General features: G+C 33.5%; 1 protein-coding gene across 3 annotated transcripts; it reads left to right on the top strand.

Annotated features, from left to right (window-relative positions):
* Nucleotides 1-1,604: 1,604 nt before the first annotated feature.
* LOC114279291 (ABC transporter B family member 2) lies at nucleotides 1,605-23,371 on the top strand. 3 transcript variants are annotated; one of them, XM_028221522.2, is made up of 12 exons: nucleotides 1,605-1,974; nucleotides 2,656-2,710; nucleotides 2,809-2,987; nucleotides 12,331-12,531; nucleotides 13,843-14,102; nucleotides 15,018-15,558; nucleotides 16,116-16,495; nucleotides 16,623-17,035; nucleotides 17,358-17,599; nucleotides 17,692-17,939; nucleotides 21,766-22,109; nucleotides 22,222-22,581. In XM_028221522.2, the coding sequence occupies exons 1-12, from the start codon at nucleotides 1,720-1,722 to the stop codon at nucleotides 22,227-22,229; spliced, it is 3,126 nt and encodes a 1,041-aa protein (XP_028077323.2). In that variant the 5' UTR covers nucleotides 1,605-1,719; the 3' UTR covers nucleotides 22,230-22,581. The 3 variants fall into 3 exon arrangements, with proteins under 3 accessions (XP_028077323.2, XP_028077317.2, XP_028077314.2); XM_028221516.2 differs by lacking the exon at nucleotides 22,222-22,581 and adding an exon at nucleotides 22,588-23,371 and having other exon boundaries at nucleotides 1,606-1,974; XM_028221513.2 differs by lacking the exon at nucleotides 22,222-22,581 and adding an exon at nucleotides 22,588-23,371 and having other exon boundaries at nucleotides 1,607-1,974; nucleotides 21,766-22,178.
* Nucleotides 23,372-24,133: the final 762 nt, after the last annotated feature.

The following is a 24,133-nucleotide window of genomic DNA, read 5'->3' as shown; positions in this document are numbered from 1 at the left end:
TAAAAAGTAAAATTTTTGTAAAAAAATATTTTAAAAAATTAATAAATACACAAAAATATGAAAAATATACTGAATTTTCAATTTTTTGATATTTTTGATATTTAGTGAATTTTTTATAGATTTTTTTCACAAAAATTATACTTTTTAAGTATATTTATGTTAGGTGTGTCTAAAAATTTAAAAAAAAAATTACTTAAAATATTAAAAAATTGAGTAAAAATAAAAAAAATACGAAAAACTAGAAAATAGAATTTTCTGAAAAGTGTTTTCAAAAAATTGAAAACAAACATGGTGATTATTATTATTACTCAGCTTGTTTGGTTTTGGTTTCTAAAAAATACTTTTTAAAAAAAAATATTTTTTTATTTTTCATATTTTTATAACTTAGTTTATTTATTGATATGAATTATTGGATAAATTACACCCACCACCATCTGATATGAATTATTGGATAAATTAGACTCACCACCATCTTTGAAGTTTAGAGAAAACACAATTAGTCCTAACTTTTAACATAATTACAATCATAACTAATTTTCATGAAATAAATATCTTTGTTTTACCTATGAAATAATAAATAAAAAAAGATCTCGAACCAAAAATCAGTGTACAACCAGTTTTTTTTTTCTTTATTTGTTTATTTTTTCTCGAGAGAAAAAGACAGAAAATTCTCAAAAGCCTTTGGGCCATTATGGTGAGGGGGTGGCCGTTAAATGATAAATGCAAACCTGCATCTGACAAGATCAATAGCACCTTTATAACACTTGATTAAATCTATGTCCAGATATAGTTTTTGGGCAATGGTAGAGGGTCACAATTTTTGTGGTTCAAATGACTTAAAACTGTCAAAACGACGTCGTTTTGAGCACAAAATATGCCAAAATGACGTCGTTTTGACAGTTTTGAGCCATTTGAGCTACAAAAATTGTGGCCCTCAAACATTATTCATAGTTTTTTATAAACAACAATGTTAGAGGGTCACAATTTTTGTGGCCACAATGGCTCAAAACTGTCAAAACGACGTCGTTAGTCGTTTTGACAGTTTTGAGCTATTGTGGTCACAAAAATTGTGGCCCTCTAACACTTTCCTTTTATAAAATATGTTGTTAAGTTTACATTACTAGGGATCTTGTTTTTATAATCTAAGACATTTATTATATTTATTTGTAAAAATTAGAATTTATTTTTAAATATATATTTATCGTTTATTTTTATTAAAGATAAATATAATAAAATAAAATAAAATGTTTTGATTATCAAATTCACTTAATTTTTTATATATATATAATGTACTTTAAGAATTTTATGGTGAATCGTACGAAATTTATGAAAACCTCCTGAAATTCTCAAATTCTCTTATGCTCCAATATAAACCAAGAATCCAAAAAAATATCCACACGCTTGTCCAATCAATAAAGTTTTCTATTACATGTAAACAACGGGTTATTTTGAAAAATAGATTAAAAATTTATTTTTATATTTTTTTAATATTTTTACTAAAATTTTCTATTACATGTAAACTTATTTTGAAAAATAGATTAAAAGTTAATCTTTTAATTTCAATGCTACCTAATAATTGCCCAATCTTTCAAATCAAAAAAGCATAGAGAGGCAGAGAGAGAGAGAGAGAGAGAGAGAGAGAGACACACACGCAAACCCAAGTGAGCTACCCATCAAACACCACCTCCTCTCTACCTCCCCCATTTCTCCAGGCCAAAAATGAGCACCCAAGCTGCCGAAAACGACAAAAGGAATAAAGAAGAAGGAGAAGGCAAGAAGCCCAAAAGAGTTCCATTGATGAAACTCTTCGCATTTGCCGACGTCTACGATTACTTTCTCATGTTTGTTGGGTCAATCGGAGCTTGCATTCACGGCGCTTCGGTGCCGGTTTTCTTCATTTTCTTTGGAAAGTTAATAAACATCATTGGATTGGCTTATCTCTTTCCTGCACAAGCTTCTCATAGAGTAGCCAAGGTACATGCAAAATTCATTTTCGCTAACAGTATTACCATGCACTAGGTCAGTAGTTTTATTTATTTATTTATTTTTTAAGTAAGAGATTATAAATAGAAGGAAAATTACATCCAACAAGATATTCATGAATTGAACTGCTCAGCTCTCATTCCAAATTGGTTAGTTGAGAGGTTTCGTTTTACCAAGTGCACTGTTTGAGTTTGAATCTTATCGTTGTAAATTATTTTATTTTTTTTCTATCTATTTTCTTATTATCAATTGTAGGAAAAAGAAAGAAAAAAAACCCTTCTTTTGAAACTCATTGAAAACATAATTCTCTCTCTCTTCTCATTGATAAAGTGTCTAGCGTGCCCTTAATTAAGAGGTGTTCCTTCTTTTTTCTTTTTTCTTTTTTATTTTTTATTTTTAGAAGCGCCAAACAAATGAATTACCCAATATTTCTCTTGTTTAGAATTTCAAATAAAAATACAGAGATGTAAATGAGATCTGTAAGCCACAATTTTACTTACACCAGAGCACAAATTCATTTATACCTCGACATTTTTATAATTATTTTCACTTTTTCCCATTGATTTACTATTATCTCTCTCTTTTCATATGTAGCTTACAATTTTTCTTTTGCCTTTTTTTTTTTTTATTTTTTTGATTTTTAATTTTTGATTTTTTTTTTTTTTTTTGCAGTACTCATTGGATTTTGTATATCTCAGTGTGGTTATATTATTTTCATCATGGACCGGTATGAACAAATTATTACATTTTTAAATCATTTTTTCTAAATTATTTCTAATTAAGAGTATGTATAAATGTGAATGATTATCTTATATATATATATAGAGGTGGCTTGTTGGATGCACAGTGGGGAAAGGCAAGCGGCAAAGATGAGGATGGCATATCTGAGGTCCATGTTGAATCAAGACATAAGTGTTTTTGACACAGAAGAGTCCTCCACTGGACAAGTCATTTCTGCTATTACTAGTGACATTCTTGTTGTTCAAGATGCCATTTCTGAGAAGGTATATCATCAACTTTAACTTTTAATTTCTTTCTTCCTTTCTTTCTTTCTTCAAACAATAATTCAGATTTTATTTTTCTTTCCTTTTTTTGAATAGTGTTATATCTATCTATCTATCTATACTATTATAAAGTGAACACCATGAGTTTAAGTACGAGGACTCATACCACTTAAGCTAAGTACACATTATAATATTAATTTCATTATTATTTTTTTTATTCTTACTTATTTAAATTGCACACATATCGTGTGTGCCACCCACTAGTATATATATATATAAATGTAATACATTTTTCATATTCTTGTGTATTTATTAATTTCTTAAAAAAAAATTATAAATATTTTATTTTTTAGATATATCTAAATAAGGTGCATATAAAAAAATATAAAAAATTACTTAAAATTTTAAAAATATTCACTAAAAATAAAAATATATAAAAATTTAAAATTTAATTTCTAAAAAATTAAATTTAAAAAATTGAAATTAAACCGTGTTTATTTTTATAATTTTATGACATGTCAAGTCAGTTATAAAAAAAAGTTTGTACGATTTATTTATTTATTTATTTTTCTTTTGTAAGTGTGGGATTTTCCTCTTTTGGCCTATTTTAGGAAGTGGGTTATAATCTATTTTTCAGATTATAACTCACTTTCTCTCTTATAAAAAAATTATTTATAAGTTGTTCATAAATAATTTTTTATCAAAAAATTAATTATAATCATCTTTTCAAAATAGATCATGACAATATAGAATTAATAATGCAAATTTAATCTTATTTGTAAAGGGGTAATTTTGAATTTTTATTACCAATAAAGGGAAATCCTTATTAAAAAGAGACAAATGTGAGTAGGTGTCAGAATTAGCCTTTGTTACCCCATTTTTCCTTTTAATTTTAGGATTGGTTCCAGAAATTGGAGCCACTCAAAATTTTGTTGTCCAAGGGCCCAGCATTTATAGCTTTTGTTTTTATTTTCTCACCCCCACACAACTTTAATCCAATTCATCATTAATCATCAACCTCTATAGTTTGGTAGGATTATTCGAACCGTCTAACACATTCAATTTGAATCAATTCGTATATAGATGAACGGTTTCACAAATATAATACAGGTGAATGCGATTTGAAATATGATATAGTTGTGAATTTAACTAGCAAAAAAATAAAAATAAACCTAGACCGTGATTATTTTATTATTGCATTTTAGATGAATGTAAAGGCTAACGAAGAATTACTTTTAAGTAAGTTTAGAATTTTGAATGATTTTACTTTAATTGTATTGTTGGATAGTAAACAGTGAATGAGATTAATAGTGAGTTAAAGTTCTCTCTCTCTCTCTCAAACTCTCTCTCTAAAAACCTCCTCCTCAGGCCTCTTTTTGGGCCAGCCGGCCGCCGCCTTTGGCTATGGCGATCGGCTAGCCTAGCTCTTTCCGGCGTTTGTTTGTTAGTCTTTTCCTTTAATAAACTTGATTCCCTCATTATTTTTCCACCTAGGTGTGTTTTGTGTGCTGTGATAGATTTTATTTTTTGGTGTTTTGGGGCCCGTTATAGCTGATTCTTTGAGGGTAGTGGTGTGTTGTTTTCATCAGGGGACGTCTAGGATCTTCATTCAAGCGCTCTTTTGCGAGTAGGAGCTTGAGGGGTGAACTCTGGTTCAGGTTTTTGGAGGAGTATCGATACCTTGTTTGGGCGGAAACATGGGTGTCGAAGTCGATCCAGATCTGTCTGGTTTTCATTTGAGCGTTCCTCTTCGAGTGAGAGTTTGAGGGGTGAACTTCTTCCATTTGTATGGTGGTGTCCCAGCGGTTGGTTGGTGTTTGGATATGCAGTGGGTGTGAGAAAGATGAAGAATGCGTGCTGGAACCACTGCCACCACCACTGGAGAAGGAATCAGCGAGCTAATGTTGGAGCTGCAATGTCAAGTTTAGCAGGGGAGTTGTAGCAGCATAGGTGTGGGTATTGGGAGTTGCAGCAGCATAGGCGTGGTGTGGGCTTGGGTGTTGTCAGTGGGTGTGTTCGGAGTTTGGAGCGGAATAGATGTGTCCGACCATGGTAGTAGAGATGGCAGTGGGTCTTGTCCGGCGGTGGTCATGAGTGTTGATCGTCCTTGGGTGTGTTCGGATGCATTGAGTGCTCGGAGTTTTGAATCATAAAAGAAGTTTCTGACCATGGAAGTGGGTCTTGGCGTGGTGATTAAGCTGTGTTAAGATAGGTGGTTGGTTGGTGGCTGTGTTTAGATGGGTGGAGTGTGGCCTTGGGTGCTGTCAGTGAGTGTAGCAGGTTTGCTTTTGATGCTATGGCAGAGTGTTGTTCGGCGTGGGTCTTGGTGGCGTGGGTCTTGGTGGCGTGGGTCTTGGCTGGGCATTAGGAGTGTTGCAGCATGTGGGTCTTGGCTGGGCATTGGGAGTGAAGCAGCATGGGTGAATAAAATATTCGGAATAGTAGTGTGTGGTTTGTTGATTTGGTGTTGGTTTTGGGTTATGTGGGTTAATTTTGTGGGGATTCATGAATTTTATTTTTCTAGTTAAGTTCTTCTTAACTCTTGTTTTAAAAAAAAAAAAAAAAAGTGGGGCCAATGGGTTGGTTGTATGGATGCGAGTAGCAGTAGTAGGGGTAATTTGTACTTTCCGAATCTCTCTCGATGCATGTCATCTTCCTGTACCTTTAATTTCATGTTGCTAATGAAATTTTTCTTTGCTGATCAAAAAAAAAAAAAAAAGAAAAAGAAAAGAAAAGTGAATGAGATTGATAATCTAGTTTAGGATTTTAAAAGATGTGCTTGTATTAGTTTATGGTTTGATTTAAAAATTTAAGATTTTGATTGATTTATTTGTGTTAAGGATTAATTTTGTTATGTTTTTTTTATAAGTTTAAATTCATTAATTATTAATATTAGAGCATTTTAGACAATGGGGGGAAAAATGCCCAAAAAAAATATTTACAAAATAGAAAAAAAAAAAAAGACTCTAAGATAAATTTTTAAAGAAAAAAGTCCAATTCACAAACCGCCTGCAACCGTCCGCACATTCGTGAACCCTATTCGCACAAACCGTAACCCGCACTGCGGGTGATTACAGGTTAATTTTTTCCCAAACCGCATATATGCGAGCAGATCTAAACTGATTCGCAAATTGTTTAAAACCAAACCGCGACCAACCTAGAATAGAGTGATATTCAAATCCTTAACCCCCGTTTGGCATATGATTATTAGGCTAAAATAATTATAAAAAAAATAAAATAAACTTAAAAATTAATAAAATAAAATATTACATTCAACTCATAATCATTTTAATTTTTCTTCACAAAAGTCAAAAAAATTAAAAAATTTAACTTAGATGAGACTTTTTAATTCCAAACTAAAATAATCAAAAAATCAACTCATTCTCCAAATATAGATGCTAAAATTCTACCCAATTGAATTGGTCGTAATTGAAATCATGTATTTGTATGTTTTCATTTTCTTATTTCTGTTTTGTCTGCAATCAATCAATAATGCCAATCTCTCACTAAATTTATATGTATTGGAAATAGAAAAAATGTATTTAAAAAATAAAAATAAAAATAAGAATTTTATGAAAATTTCGAGATTTTAATATCAACATATATGGAATCAAGAGGTCATATCATTTTTTGGGATTAATTTTAAATTATATTTTATCATCAATTAATATATTAATTAATATATTAATTAATACATATAGTATTGTTTTAAGGGTGGATGTCCTAGTAGTGACTGCATTTACTGCATTATGGGTTGATTGAATAATCTATAAAGCTATAATAAATATATATATATAAAAGAAGTAGAGTATAGTTTAAGTTCAGTTGATGTTTTGTGATAATGCTCATACATCAATTGGGTAGATGCAACAGAAATTGAAGAATTCAATGCCCTAAAAGTGACAGGAACTTCACATACAAAGGCCTCATCTTGTGACTATTAAGCGAATGAACCATGATTTTGGTTTATAAAATTTAAAAAATAAAAATAAATAATTGATCAAAACCTCTTTATAATAAAATTTTAATACATTAAGAATAAACATAAAAAAAAATTATTAAAAAGTTCAATATATATCACTATTACTAAAATATATTTAGTGAGTAATTTAATATTTTAAGCTTTAAAATAATATAACATTTGATATAGATGTCAATTTTTAATAAAATTAATATTTTTTAAAATTATCTCATCAAGATCTACCAAATAAGATTATTGACTACGAAATTCTTAAAAATAAAAAAAAAAATACCGTTAAAATTGACATAAATAATAACATGTTACTCTATTTGACAGTAACATTTTACTGTTACAAAAAATAGAGTACATACTTGATGAACTAACCAAAAATACACATACACAATATTTTAAAACTTGTATAAAATAAAATAAAAGTGTTCCTCATCAAAAAAGTTTTGTGAGATATTTATGCATGAACAATATTGTTCAAGAAAAAAAAATTTACTCTATCTTTACTTAATTACGTACCTCCTCCTTAAGAGATTTATAAAACAAAATAAATTAGGTTGTCAAATTCTCTTCCAACAAAAAAAAATTGGAAAGCTGCTTATAAACGGGAAAAAGAAAATTGCATTGCGCAACAGTAAAATCAAATCCAAACATGATCCATGACAAGATAAAGTTGTGTTTGTAGTAAAAAATGGTCTAAATATTTTAGATAAATTATAAATATAACTTTTGAAATTTGTATAAAATATAAATTGTCTTCTGTGATTTTATAAATTATATTTTGTCCCTTTAAATTTTTAATCGCATAATAAATAACCCAATTTATTAATAAATCAATAAGCCAGTTAACATTTTTTTTAATGAATTCAAAAATATATTTCAATTAACAATTCTGATTATTTTATTGTTATATACGAAAGTAGTTAGAAAATTTACTTTTTCTATTAATTCTGTTAATAAAAAATTATGATAAAAGGTATTTATAATTTTTAAAATTATAAGGGGCAATTCATATTTTAAATAAATCTCAAATGTAATTTATACATAAATTATAAATACACTCCTTGAGATTTACTTAAAATACAAATTGACCCCTTATAGCTTAAAAAATTACATTCAACCCTTCAAGTTTCTAATTGCATAACAAATGATTTTTTTTATTAATAAATCATCAAAGTAATTAACAATTTAAGTAATTTTATTGTTATATAAGATAATAATTAGAAATTTTTTTTAAAATTCTATTAAATAAAAAATTCTGACAATAAAATATTTATAATTTTCAGAATTACAAGAAAAATTATTTTAAAGCAAACCTTGTAATGGTATATTTGTAAGAAAATTTCAATATACACATAGGGATGGTCATGGATCATGTTTGGGGCTTGTTTGTCATAATCCTCCCCCGCCCCATTTCATACTGGGTGGGGGACAAATTGAGGGTGGCGATAGCAAGGCTGGTGCAGGGTGGGGGACGATTTTTTTTTTATAAGTTGTAAAATAAAGGTATTAAAAATAGTTATAGTATATTAGGGATAATAATTCATTTAATAAGAATTATAACAAAGGGTGAAGCATTAATAAATCTCAAAATGTGATTTTGTGAATAGTTTAATCCTCTTTCTTTTTTTTTATAAACCTAAAAATCCCATTAAAGTTGAAATTATATAAAAAGATAGTCACTTACATGTTTGAGTTTAATTTTTTTGAGATAAAAGTAATTTTTTCAAAATATAAAATTACACATTTGGGCAATTCGAATTATAGAAGTTTTGGATTTTCCCTCATTCTATAACAAATCTCACATTAAAAATAAAAACCTAACATTCTAATGTAACACTCCAACAACGTAACACTTCAATGTAACACACTTAAAAAACTCATTGGTGTACTTTTTTCAAACGTAACAACGTAACACTCAAAAAAATTCTTTGGTGTACTTTTCTCAAACGTAACGCTCCAATGTAAAAAAGGAAAAAATAAGTAATATCCTTAGTGTACTTTTTCAAAACGTAACACTTCAATCAGTATAATCCCAAACGTAATATTTCAATGTAACATACTCCAATGTAACACACAAAAACATTAAAAAACCTCATTAGTGTACTTTTTTCAAACGTAACACTCACGGTTTGAAATTATACATTTGTTCAAAATTTACTAAGGAGTACTCATTTTTGAAATGGTTTGAAGAATCTCACAAATTGTTTTTTTAGTGTTACATTGGAGTGTTATGTTTAGGAAAAGTACACTAAGAATTTATTTATTTATTTATTTATTTTTGTGCTACATTGGAGCATTACGTTTAGAAAAAATATATCAAAATTATTTTTTGTGTATTACGTTAAAGTGTTACAATATGGAACTTTTTTGGAGTGTTATATTGAAGTGTTACGTTTAGAAAAGGTACACTAAAGAGTTTTTGTGTGTTATATTAGGGTGTTATACTAAAATTTTTTTTAGAGTATTAGGTGTCGTTTGAGAAGTGAGTTGGCTTTTTGACTTTTGGTTTTTTTGGTTATTTTAGCCTGGGGCTAAAAAGCCTGATTTGGAAAGGGTTTTAAGGTTTTTTTTGACTTTTTTGTGAAAGAAAGAATGTAATGATTATAGGGTGAATGTGATGTTTTGTCTTATTAGACTAAAAAGCCTATTTTGTTTTTTGTGACTATTTTAGTCAAAAAAAGCCTCAAAACTATCTTCCCAAACGGATTAGAAAAAGTACATCAAGAAATTTTTTTTATATGTTACATTAGAGTATTACATTAAAGAGTTTTTGTGTGTTACATTATTATGTTACATTAAGGAGTTTTTTTTGTGTGTTATATTAGATTGTTACATTAAGGAGTTTTTGTGTGTGTTATATTAGAGTGTTACGTTTGAAAAAAATACACTAATGAGTTTTTTTGTGTGTTTCATTAGAGTGTTACAATAAGAATTTTTGGTGTGTTATTTTGGAGTGTTACACTAAGTAGTTTTGTTGGAGTATTATATTCGAGTGTCACATTTGAAAAAAGTATAGTAAAGATTTTTTTTTTTAATGTATTACATTAGTGTTACTTTTGGAATTTTGGATGTTAATTAATGTCAATGTTACAATAGGGATAAACATCACAAAAGGGAACGAACACTACACTAATAACACCACAAACGGGGTAACATCATCCACCTACAAATCACTCCACTAAATCCTCACAAAAAAAAAAAAAAAAAAGAAACGTAAAAATCTACCTTATCCATGCATACCTAACATTAGGAAAAAAATCCAAACAAAATCACACATAAAGACAAACAAGTAAACTTTCAAACCCCCAAATCAAGGAAATAACATACCCAAAATAAAAATGACAAATTGGTTTGAAAGAAAACTTCTAGGACTAAATGGTGGGGGTGAGCAGCAGATATACTGATCCGTCCAAACTAACTAAACGGAACCGATCCGCCGCATTGTAGACGGATGCATAATGACGAGCGGACGGTCGTAGATTGATTTTTTTCAATCCGCCTAGTTTTGGACGGGTGGCGTTTTGAGATTCATTTAACCGCAACCGAACAACCATACCGCAAGCACCACTAATAATTTGTAAGACTTTGTATTTTCAATTTGTTTAAATATTCTATTTATATTTTCAATTGAAAAAGAGTTTAAATATTCTGTTGAAAAAGAGTTTTCAACTTGAATATATTTTTTGAATTGAAAAAAAATAAATGTATTATTTATCTATATTTTTTTTGTTTTTAAATCTAACTCTAAAAATAATTAATATTATATGCTGGTTGGTTTTTGTTTTCAAAAACAGATATAGATGTAACAATATAGAGGCATACAATCTCTACTACTGTTCTGTTCATAGTTTTGGTAGTTTGAATTGTTTTTATATTTTAAGAACTACATATTGTAATACTTTATGTGAATGAGGCATGCTTTGATTGTAATATGTAGATGAGGCATGCAGTGATTGTAATATTCTAAAATTTTAAACTTTCTTTCTTTGGAAGAGGCATGCAGTGATTGTAATACTTTTTTAAGTCATTGACTGTAATATTTATTTATTTTTATTTTTTTAAAGAAAGTGCACAAGTTGAATTATGTTAAAAATTTATAAAATTTTAAACCGCCAAACCGATTTACATCCATCCGCCAATTCGCTCAATTCACATCTGCCGGATTAACGGACGGATGCAAATTGATTTTTTCCAATCCGCCAATTTGGCAGACGGATGGCGAATTGGAGGTTCCGTGACCACAATCAACTCGCACCCATCCTTACTAAATGGAATAACTTTCTGTCTAAATGGGATTTATGAGTACTTTTTCCTATAACAAGTAAGATAGAAAATAAATGATTAATAATTAATATTAAGTCTAATATTTTAGTATTTTAATTTTATTATAATGAAAAAAATTAAATTATATATATTATATATAAATATTTGGGCAAGTAGGGTAGAATTCGGTGGGGGAAGTAAAACCCATTCTTGTCCCACTTCCTCAACAGGGTGGGGAAAACCCGAATGGGGGGCGGGGGATGTGAGTTTGGGGTGGGGCGGGAAAAAATGTCCATCCCTTAAATATACACCATTGAAAAAGGTGTATCATATACAACCGTACTTATGCCAATTTCTTTTTTAGTTATAACTAATTTTTTTGTTTAATTATGACATTAATTACACCTACGGTCCCTATAGTTTAAGGTCTGTGTCACTTTGATCCCTGACTTTTCAATTATGACACATTTGATTATGAATTTTGAATCTTGTTTCAAATAAAGACAATTAAATATACCATTGCTCAATTTTAAAGGCAAAGTTGTCAATTTAATAAAATATAAACTAATTTGACAAAAATAAATGTCAAAAATATTTTTAAATTTTTAAAAATTATTTCTACCCATCAAAATAAAATTATACAAAATTGATAAATCTTTTACACATTTATTTATTTTACCAAATTAATTTTTATTATGAGTTTAAATGATGATCATGTAATGAATAATTATTAAATTTTTAATTATGATATTATTTTAGTTATAAGAATTTTTTAATTATGCCTTATATTGTGTTTAGCTAAGATTTTCTTCTCTTTTTTTTTTTAATTATAATTCATAAAATATAAAATTATGTTGTTTTATTTTTCAGTTATAAGGTATATAATACAACCCTTAATGTTCCCATATTTGTAATTTACCTGTTATGTTTACAAATATGTTTGTAGTCTGAATTTTGAAGAACTCAACACTGACACTTCATTGCTACCCGAAACCCATTAAACTCACTGTGTCTCTGCTCACTCTGCAATGAAGAGTACCCCCCTCTCTCTCTCTCTCTCTCTCTCTCTCTCTCTCATGTAGTGAATTGAATGGATGGTGAATGCAGGTGGGAAACTTCATGCACTACATCAGCAGATTCATAGCAGGATTCACAATAGGGTTCATAAGGGTGTGGCAGATTAGTTTGGTGACTCTGTCAATCGTACCCTTAATTGCCATTGCTGGTGGTGTCTATGCTTTTGTTGCCACTGGTCTCATTGTCAGAGTCCGCAAATCTTACGTCAAGGCCGGTGACATTGCCCAAGAGGTACTTCTCTTTCTCTTTCTCTTTCCCTCTCTCTTCATTGCAATGCTATTTTGGAATTCGACACAGAGCCAGACCCAAATGAGATTCATATAATGTTCTGTTACTGATTTGAGTTCTAATGTGTTGAACAAAAATACTTACTAAGATTATTCATAATTTAAAATTTTTCAATTTGGAAATTTTCAATTCCCTTTGTTTTCTAGCCCCGAAAAAAGAAAAAAAAAAAAGAAAAAAAAAAAGGGAAAATTACAAAAAAAAGTCCCAAAATTTGATCCTTCTAACAAAAAATAAATTCTAAACTTTTAACCTTTTCAATTTAAAATTTATTTTTTTATTTGTTTTCAATATAAACTATCAGTCTATTTTTGTTATACAAAATTTATAAAAAAAAAAAAAAAAAGAAAAAAAAGAAGAGAATTTTAGTTGCTAAAGTCAATGTTGATATCATTTTTCATTAAGTTTGGTAACTAAAATATCATTTTTAATCAGTTATACCTAACATAATAGGTAAATAATTTAGATTGAAAATAAATTAAAAGTTTATAATTAAACTGATAAAATTAAAATTCAAAATTTATCAGTTATAGTGACTAAACTGTGGAGTTTTATTTTATTTTTTAATTTCCCCAAAAAGTTTTGGGTTACCACCTTTTAAAAAATGGCACCACTCATATTATTTTATATGAAATAGTACGAAAATTCTATATAAAAGTCAGGGCAATATGGATCAGCTTTTGCTTCCATGTAAAAAAATTAAAATGTCATGTTCTTTTGTATATAAAATAGATTTTTACCCAAACAAAATCTATTGATACACGAAATTGTTTTGAAAAAAGTTTTTCTATAAATATTCTCTATGCCTAAAATTTTCTTCTCTTTAATAAAATGTTGATTTGAGCCATCTACTATTGTGAAAATTTCTGTAAATTGAATAACAAAACAAAGTACTTTTGCAAGTGTATGTTTTGACAATTCAGCTGATTTTTGTAAGTCATGTTTGTTACTTAAGTTGGGATCACCAGATATGGGATTATTTAATTTTTGTTTTTTAATTTTTAATTTTGATGATTAACTGAACACTCCAGCATATTAGGGAAAATTTTAGGCACTTACCAATCAATCCTATTAACTAGACTTATTTACCTATAGGTCTTAACTGATAAATTTATCACTGTAAATTTATTCATAAATATATGAGAGATTGATAAATTTATGATTGGACTTAATGGGTAATAAGTCCCAAAATATGACCTCTTAGTAATTTATCCAAAATTTTAATTTTAATTTTTGTTTTGTGCTATTAATTCTCAGGTGATTGGGAATGTCAGAACGGTCCAAGCATTTGCAGGAGAGGAAAGGGCAGTGAGATCATATAGAACAGCACTGCTCAACACTTACAAGTATGGGAGGAAAGCAGGACTAGCCAAGGGTCTGGGACTAGGCACCATGCACTGTGTCCTTTTCCTTTCATGGTCTTTGCTTGTTTGGTACACTAGTGTTGTTGTTCACAAGAACATTGCCAATGGAGGAGAGTCTTTCACTACCATGCTCAATGTTGTTATCGCTGGACTGTAAGTTTTTGTTCTTTTTTTTTAGCATACTTTTTGACTGTTACATGGGAATTGAATCATTCCAATGTATATTACATAGTACTGAAATTAGTTCATTGTACTTCCCACTGCATTTGGATGTCTATAAATCAGTTCATGGAAATTAGAAGGCAGCATATGAATGAGACCTTTCCTCACACAGTTCGAAATGAGTTTCATTCATTCCTTGTATAAGGAACTGTATATACTCGATACTTGATCTAATTTGTTTATCACTCAAGTTTGACCTATTTTATGATAAATCTGCTTTCTTCCATAGAAAAAGCACCATGTAAATTGACATTTGAAGTAGGTTTATACAACCATATGTCAGCCATGAATAATTCAGACAATAGGAGCCACTTTGGGTAACATCGCAAAACCATTTGCTGATGCAACTATAAAGAGGGTAAAGGACTTCTGGAGATTCCACCATCCATTTTGATTAACATGATTTTCAATTCACCTTGGGTTTGTTTGGATTTTACATTCATATTTAGATTTGACGTAAAATTGGAAGCAAGTTCACTATGCTATTTCCATAGGAATGAACAACTATCTGAATTTAAAATGATAATGTTAATTGCGTGAGTTGTTGCCATTTGATTTTCTGTTTGGCATTGATCCTCAACTTTGGTAAAGATGCAATTCTAGAGGATGAACGTGCTCTCAAACATTGTGGAAAACAGAGTGTCATGAATCTGTTTTCATGACATTCCCAAATTGTTTCCTTATGTAATACAAATCACATTGCAGTTGGTCATGATTGATTAAGACAATTGCATATGTCATGTTCGTGCTAAACTAGAAATGAAGGGTTTTGATTGCGAGCTTCATAATGATGAGATAATTGCATTAAACAAAATAAGCAAATTGTAAGCTCTTACTACTTCTCAGGTCACTAGGACAGGCAGCTCCAGACATCTCTGCATTCCTCCGAGCAAAGGCAGCTGCTTATCCCATATTTGAGATGATAGAGAAAAATGCAGTAAGCAAAACAAGCACGAAAACTGGCAGGAAACTAAACAACCTCGAAGGCCATATCCAGTTCAAGGACGTATGTTTTAGCTACCCATCTCGTCCTGATGTTATGATTTTCAATAAGCTCTGTCTTGATATACCTTCCGGTAAGATTGTAGCCCTTGTGGGAGGAAGTGGGTCTGGAAAGAGCACAGTTATATCTTTGATTGAGCGCTTCTACCAGCCCTTATCGGGACCGATACTATTAGATGGAACCGATATCAGGGAGATTGACCTCAAATGGCTCAGGCAACAGATTGGGTTGGTTAATCAAGAGCCTGCACTTTTTGCTACAACCATTAGGGAGAACATTCTCTATGGCAAAGATGATGCCACACTTGATGAGATTAGCCGTGCCGCAAAACTTTCAGAAGCACTCACTTTCATCAACAAGCTTCCAGATAGATTTGAAACTCAGGTATAAGGAACTAAAGAATATTTATTTGTAGATAAACATGATGTGTTTGAAAGCAACTTGAACTACAATAAACTTGTAATATCTGCCTGTTATGTTTCTTGGTACGTATGTCATGGACATTTCTTTGTTATAATAGTTATTTGGCCCTGCATGGTTGCCAGGAAAATTCATGAAAATAGAAGAAAATTTAGTAATCAACCACTTAGAAATGGTTTCTGTGACTTTATAAGGTTCCCAAAATTTATTTCTTCTTGGCCATCAAGTTGGAACCAAGTGACTCATAAAGGAGAGATGAAACTGATAATATATAGACAGGGGATTTTGATTTCAGGAGATACTTTTTCTTTAACTAGAAATATATAAGCTATTCATTTCTCTTTAATACAACTTCAGCGATTCAATCAGACTTGGATGTGAACACAAATATCCACTCATGATATACATGAAATTTGATAATTGAAATGGTGAAGTTAGAAAGTTATGATCTTAATCTTTGACAGAACACGAGTAAGGGAGAATTTTTTGTCAAATGAGTAGTACTAGAAGTTCATTTGCAGGTGGGTGAAAGGGGAATACAATTATCAGGCGGACAGAAGCAGAGAATTGCAATATCACGTGCGATAGTAAAGAATCCTTCAATACTTCTGCTGGATGAATCTACGAGTGCACTTGACGCAGAGTCTGAGAAGAGTGTGCAGGAGGCACTTGATCGTGTGATGGTGGGACGAACAACTATAGTTGTTGCCCATCGGCTTTCAACTATTAGAAATGCAGATATAATAGCTGTTGTTCAAAGTGGGAAGATAGTTGAAACCGGGAGTCATGACGATCTCATTTCAAAACCAAATGGTGCCTATGCATCACTTGCTCAACTCCAAGAGGCAGCTTCCTCACATTGCCTCCCTTCATGTGGACCTACTCTGGGACAACCTCTCAGGTACATATAATAAATTTCTGAAACATTTTGATTCTTTAGATATTCCATTAAAATGCTTAATATGATTAAACTGAATGGGGGCATTCATGCTCCGTTTGTTTTCTTTTTCTTTAATGACTTTTTATAGCATTAAGTATTCCCATGAATTATCCCACACAAGCAGCCATGGTGCAAGTTTTCAATCTGATAAAGTATCTGTCAGCCGAATTGGAGGTGAGGTAGCAGAGATTGTTAAGCCAACACGTGTGTCTAGTAGAAGATTGTATTCGATGGTGGGTCCTGATTGGATTTATGGGGTATCTGGCACAATTTGTGCATTTATTGCTGGAGCCCAGTTTCCTCTTTTCGCTCTTGGTGTCACTCAGGCTCTTGTATCTTATTACATGGACTGGGACACGACATGCCGTGAAGTAAAGAAGATTGCACTCCTCTTCTGTGGTGGTGCTGTTATAACTGTTATTGTGAATGCCATCACACATCTCTCTTTTGGGATCATGGGAGAGCGGCTTACTCTTCGTGTGCGGGAAATGATGTTTTCTGGTAAGAATGTGCCTGTAGCCATCTTTACTCCTCGTATTACTATTGTTTTTCAGATTTAAGAAGTTATTAGTTTACTGCAAGAGCATTATTTTCTAAATCAAAGTACTAATATTATTCTAACATTTAAAATTATTTTTAGCATTGAATTCATTCTTTTCTTATTCCTAGATGATGAATTTATGCCTTTATATGGTAATGGAAACCAAAATACTGATGTATGTTCATGTGGTGTCCAAATGACAAGTCCTTCATCTAGATCTCGACAAATTTCTGTCTTTCTTTTTATTTTATTTCTTAAATTTCTTTCTGTGCTTGGTTGCAGCCATTTTGAGAAACGAGATTGGATGGTTTGATGAAACAAACAACACAAGTTCCATGCTTGCATCTCGTTTAGAGAGTGATGCAACTTTATTGCGAACTGTCGTTGTTGATCGCTCTACAATTCTCTTACAGAATGTTGGTTTGGTTGTTACCTCATTCATCATTGCCTTCATCTTGAACTGGAGGCTTACACTTGTTGTCATGGCCACATATCCATTGATCATTAGTGGTCACATCAGCGAGGTTTCCTCCTCCTCCCAATTTTAGGTTGCAGATTAAAAGCTGGTATTTGAAAATGTTTTATCACTAGCTTCTATTTTTTAATTTTTTTTCAGAAAATGTTCATGAAAGGGTATGGTGGTAACTTGAGCAAAGCCTATCTCAAAGCTAACATGCTTGCTGGTGAGGCTGTGAGTAATATCCGCACTGTCGCTGCTTTTTGCTCTGAAGAAAAGGTCCTTGACCTTTATACTCATGAGCTTGTTGAGCCTTCAAGGCGTTCATTTACTCGTGGTCAGATTGCTGGCATATTCTATGGAGTCTCTCAATTCTTCATCTTCTCATCCTATGGCCTTGCTTTATGGTAAGTGGTTTTAGCTTCATCATTGTAACCTTTGCCGTGGAAAATGTGGTGTGTATCACACATTTCTCTCAAATATGTAGCATTGATACATATGTAGCATTGATACTAGATGCCTATCAATTTTTAGACATGGATATATGATGCTTGTCAGATTGATGTCAAACGGCTATTAAGAAATCTGTTAAAAATCATGTATTATTGATTGATGTATTACAAGATTGTTGTGTAAATTACAGATTAACATGTATTATTGATTGATGTATTACAAGATTGTTGTGTAAATTACAGATGGTGAGGTACTCATTATATAGGAGAGGATTGGGGAGTAGGTGAGTGTGTGTGGTAGGTGAGTTGAGTGGAGGTGGTAGGTGATGATATATTTTAACAGCAGCCCCCCGCAAACTCAAGGAGGATAGAAACTAACCAACTTGAGTTTGGAGAGAGGAGCAAAACAAGAAAATACATAAAAATAAAAAAAAAGATAGGAGACACTGTATGGTCGTGGCAGACCGTTGTAGCAGACAGTTTACGGGGTCATGTCGGACCGTTGTAGCAGACACTGTGTGGTCGTGTCAGACCGATGTAGAAGGAGACACTGTATGGTCGTGGCAGACCGTTGTAGCAGACAGTTTACGGGGTCATGTCGGACCGTTGTAGCAGACACTGTGTGGTCGTGTCAGACCGATGTAGAAGACAGTTTACGGGGTCATGTCGGACCGTTGTAGCAGGACAGTTTACGGGGTCATGTCGGACCGTTGTAGAAGACAGTTTACGGGGTCATGTCGGACCGATGTAGCAGGACAGTTTACAGAGTCTTGTCGGACCCTTGTAGAAACTAACCGGAATCTATGTCGGGACAGTTTACAGAGTCTTGTCGAACCCTTGTAGAAACTAACCGGAATCAATGTCGGGACAGTTTACAGAGTCTTGTCGGACCCATGAAGGAGCTAACCGGAATCAATGTCGGGACAGTTTACAGAGTCTTGTCGGACCCATGAAGGAGCTAACCGGAATCAATGTCGGGACAGTTTACAGAGTCTTGTCGGACCCCTTAAAAAATCGCACCCTCAAAAGGTGCGCCCAATTTTTCAAAAAAGGCGTGCCATCAAAAGGCGTGCCCAATTTATCAAAAAGTGTGCCGGACATGATGGCGAGGCACGTGAGTGTCTTGGTTGGCGTGCCCGTTTGTCGTTTTGCGTCAAGAGGCGCGCGATACGCGTGGCTGCCCTGTCGTCATGGTCTTTATAAGCGGAGGCTAAGGCTGAGGCAGAGGCGGAGACAAAAAAACTTGCGAGAGATATTCTGAGAGAGATTTCTGAGAGAGATATTCTGTAATACTCTGTTGTCTGAGAGAGATTTCTGAGAGAGATACTCTGTAACACTCTGTGGCCCAGAAAATGGCTTCATCTTCCCGGAGTCTGCTCACTCTCTTTCCCGACCTCAACGAGTCAACAAGAGAGAGAACTGGAGCGGTGGCACTGGAACCTCAACCAAGCGCCCCGGAGTTTGCTCCGTTGAACTTTCCGATGCGGTCAGTGGAGCAAAGAATGGCAGTGCAAACGGACATTGAAGCCAATCAGTATACTTTGAAGTCCTGTGTGGAGACGATGACGGCAGTCACAAACTTGTCGCACCGGCTGCAGAGCAGGACAAATGAGGTGCAACAGTTAAACTCCCAGCTGGCTATGCTCCAACGCATGTATAAGGATGCGCGAGCAGAGATAAGTGTGCTGAAAGCAGAAAATAAGGAGCTGAAGCGGAAGGCCACCGTGATGTTTCGATTTGGAGGGCCGCCATATGCTGCAGTGGAGGAGCAGAGTGGAGTGAACGTGCTCGGTGGCGTCGGAAACACTGAGGCAACACCGTCAAGGGCCGGCCAGGACGGAGGCAAGAAGAAGAGACCGACGGCCGAGTAGAGACGAAAAAATCCCGCCTGTGGATGTGGTTTTTTTTTTTCTTTTTTTTTTTTTTTTTTTTTTTTTTGTGATGGAAAAGTGTGATCGGGGTTGATTTCCTGATATGAATAAAATGACAAGATTGGGAAAAGTTGTTGGTGTTATTTTGTGGTGTTGTTTTTTTTTTTTTTTTTTTTTGTTTGGAATAAGAAAAATAAAATAAAAGAAAACAATGGATAAAGAAAATAGAGAAAAATAGTTGTGGATGGGTGATAAGAAAAACAGCAGTGTGATTTTTGTTTTTTTTTTTAATGTATAGAGGATGGGTGGAATGAGGAAGAGTGCCTACGGAAGTATAGCTCAGTAATTGGGTGGAGATATGATACTAAGATATTTTAAAATATTAAAAGAATAAAATAGATGTATAATAAAATAAAGGGAGGAAGGATGGTGTCTGCAATTGGGAAGAGAGATATATATATATATGCGATATATGCTAGTGGGAATCTGAAAGTAATAAAAAATTAAAAACGAATGTGAGATTGAAATGTGTTTTGGGGAAGAGGGAGAGCACCAAGTAAGCTTTAGAATAAAAAATATAGAGTGGACGGTGGATGGGTGTGAGGAAATAAAAAAAAGAAAAAAAGAAAGTAGAAGGTTAGACTAACGAAGCTTTATAATAATGAAAATAAAGGGAAAGAGTGGTTTAAAAAATAAACAAAGAGGATGGGTGTGTGTGCAAGAGTGGGTGAGATTATATTAAGAAGTTGGGTCACATGGGTTGCCTTTTCGATCACTTTTGATCTGCGATTCTCCAATTTTACGAACAAAGAGATAATGGGAGGCTGTGTGACGAAGCCGAAAGCGTTTAAAGAACGAGGCTGGCAGCACGTTGTCGGAGACAAAGGAGGTGGTGGTTGCAGAGGAAGTGAAGACAGTCGAAGGCGACACTGTTTTCTTTCTCCAACCCTTTTTTTTTTTTTTTTTTTTTTTTTTTTTTTTAGGCTGGCCAGAACACCGGCCTTGCAGGAGTTCACACCACCCTTTCCTATGATTGCTCCAGCAAGAGAAGCATCTACACTAATTTTGGCAGTGGCTGAGTCACCAAAGCCAGTGACAGGCGCTGGTGCAGGTGGCTCTATCCGGCCTGGAAAACGGCTTAGAATAGCTCCGATGGCACGAGAATCATCCTGTGATGGAGCAACAGGCTTGCCAAGTTCCCACTCACCATGGGCAAAATGGCATTTGTCACCAAACTTGCAGCCTTCGGCAGTACTATATTTGTTGCACATTCGGGTTTTAACACCAGATGGGGAAGAACCATCTGGGATGGGAGGAGGTGCAGCCATGTTTCTTGAAACAGGAGCTGGAGCCAGGTTCATCATCTGTGCAACAGCATTATACCCACCAGGCACATAGTGAAGGAAGTGGCAGCTCTCCCCAAGAGGACGGAGGTGAGCTGAATGAGCCAGCTTGACTCGCCGGTGAAGCCGTGGACGACGGCGACTATTCCGATGATTCAGTTATGGGATTTGGGGCAGCGGATGGAAGGTATGTGTAGAGGTCCGGCGGGCGGCCAAGGCGAGACTGCCGCCCGCCGGTGAAGCAGAATGATTAGGTAGTTAACCTTGCTCTGATACCATGTTAAAAATCATGTATTATTGATTGATGTATTACAAGATTGTTGTGTAAATTACAGATGGTGAGGTACTCATTATATAGGAGAGGATTGGGGAGTTGGTGAGTGTGTGTGGTAGGTGAGTTGAGTGGAGGTGGTAGGTGATGATATATTTTAACAGCAAAATCCATTCAAGCATTCAATTGATCCCAAAACCAGCGCAATGCTTAATCCTGTTTTATCGGCATTTACAACCCCTTAAATTAGCTCTCATCTAACTATTCTAGCTTTAAATCTGTTCAACTTTGTGCAGGTATGGTTCTGTTTTGATGGGGAAGGAGATTGCTAGCTTTAAATCGGTCATGAAATCGTTTATGGTTTTGATTGTGACAGCACTAGCCATGGGTGAAACTTTGGCAATGGCACCGGACCTTCTAAAAGGGCACCAAATGGTGGCATCAGTCTTCGAGGTGCTTGACCGGAAGACAGAGGTAACAGGTGATATCGGAGAAGAGCTAATAAGGGTGGAGGGCACAATTGAGCTGAAGGGTGTCCAATTTAGCTACCCTTCAAGGCCTAATGTACTGATTTTCAAGGACTTTGAGCTAAGAGTGTGTGCGGGCCAGAGCATGGCATTAGTGGGGCAGAGTGGGTCAGGTAAAAGTTCAGTGCTCTCTCTGATACTCCGATTTTACGATCCGACAGTCGGGAAAGTGATGATTGATGGTGAGTTTTTCTTATAATCTTCTAACAAGTTTTATTTAAACAGGCTGCTAATGAATCGAGGTGCTCACAAGCTTGGCTCGGCTCGACTTATCTCAGTTTGTTATGTATATAAACTAGCTGGAGCCAAATTTTTAAGCTCATTTAATAAACGAGCCAAGCTTGAGATAGAATAAGCTGGGTTGTTTATTATTTATTTAAATAATATAAAATGTGTAATATTATGCATATTTACTATATTACAATTTTAAAGAGCCAACCAGGCTTGACTATTGAGCCGAACTTATTTTTCATTACTGAGCTTCGAGCTGAGCTCGAGCATGATTAGTATAAATGAGCCAAGCTCAACCCTTGCAAAGCTCAACTTGGCTCGGTTTGTTGGGTCTCAAAGTGTTGTTATCTACTCTCACAGGGAAAGATATCAAGAAACTCAAGCTCAAATCTCTCAGGAAGCACGTAGGCCTAGTCCAACAAGAACCGGCCCTCTTTGCCACGTCAATTTTTGAAAACATCCTTTATGGAAAAGAGGGAGCCTCGGAAGGTGAAGTGATTGAAGCAGCAAAACTAGCTAATGCACATAGTTTTATAAGTGCCCTTCCAGAGGGCTACTTGACCAAAGTTGGAGAGCGAGGAGTGCAACTGTCCGGTGGCCAGAAGCAACGAGTGGCCATTGCTCGGGCTGTTCTTAAAAACCCAGCAATCTTGTTACTAGACGAAGCCACGAGCGCTCTAGACGTGGAGTCAGAGCAGGTAATTCAACAAGCGCTAGATAGGTTGATGAAGAACAGGACTACAGTCATGGTGGCACATAGGCTATCGACCATAAGAAATGCAGACCTAATATCGGTTTTACAAGATGGGAAGATAGTAGAGCAAGGGATTCATTCTGCTCTTGTAGAGAACAAAGATGGGGCGTACTTCAAGTTAATCAGCTTACAACAGCAGCAACAACAGTATCAACAATAGCAACTTCAAGGTTTTACCATTGTTTTACAATTTTTTTTTTTTTTTTTGCCATTGTTTTTATGAGAAGATTACACATGTTAATGCTTTCATTGTAGATTAGGTTTGCCCATTCTCTTGTTGCTATTCTGCTTGTATGAAGAAAATTCTGTGCCTGAGCAAAGTGCATGAAAATAAAATTTTAAAAAGAGTGTTTAAAATAAAAATATGGGAAATAAGAATTACAAATGTTATATACTCTTGTTGTTTGCCACTCTTAAGGTTTAGCTTTTTCTCGTTCTGGCTCTTGAAGTTTATTTCTTTCTACTTTGGTTCCAATCGTTTCTATTTTTTTCAATTTACTTCAACACGCGACTTCTGTCCAATTTTGGAATGAAAATGCTACATTTTGCATAATAGCACATTATTATGCAAATTTGGACAAATTACACTTTGCTTTTTTACGCTGTGTTTAGTTGGGAGATTTGAGGAGGAATTTAGAAAGGGAAAGGGAAAAGTTAGGTGAAATGTGAATGTGAATAAAATATACTTACATTTTACCTAGTTTCACATACCTTTTCCTTTTCCCTTTCCCTTTCCAAATTCCTCCCAAATCTCCCAACCAAACACAGCATTAAGTTTCAATGTTTTGTCATTTTGACTCTCAAATTTTTTTCCCTACTTTAGCCCTTGATTTTTTTTACTTGTTCTCAATTTACTCCAACTATCAGTGTCTATCAACCATAAAAGTGTAATGAATCCGAATTTGTATAATAATGTGTTATTATACTACGTGGCTACTGACATGGTCCACGTGATTGCTAGCATAACATTTTTCGTCCAAAATTATATAGAAGTTAACTATTGAAATAAATTGAAAAATATTAGGACTGTTTTTCCTTCTCTTGCTTTTGTCTAACCCATAATCTGAACAAGTCACACATACACCCTAATACATGTTCCTCAATGCTGAGGGAATATCTGAAGTGCGGGGGATTACATGATATTTCTGATTG

The sequence above is a fragment of the Camellia sinensis genome, chromosome 13 (assembly GCF_055761805.1).
Source record: "Camellia sinensis isolate YWXY chromosome 13, ASM5576180v1, whole genome shotgun sequence".
Lineage (NCBI taxonomy): Eukaryota > Viridiplantae > Streptophyta > Magnoliopsida > Ericales > Theaceae > Camellia > Camellia sinensis.
This window is presented reverse-complemented; position numbering and strand designations above follow the sequence as displayed.

Excerpts from the sequence above, each read along its gene's own strand:
- LOC114279291 (XM_028221513.2), top strand. The coding sequence starts at position 1,720 with ATGAGCACCCAAGCTGCCGAAAACGACAAAAGGAATAAAGAAGAAGGA. Across the intron at positions 2,988-12,330 it reads AAGATGCCATTTCTGAGAAG|GTGGGAAACTTCATGCACTA; the intron begins GTATATCATCAA and ends TGGTGAATGCAG. Across the intron at positions 17,940-21,765 it reads TCCTATGGCCTTGCTTTATG|GTATGGTTCTGTTTTGATGG; the intron begins GTAAGTGGTTTT and ends AACTTTGTGCAG.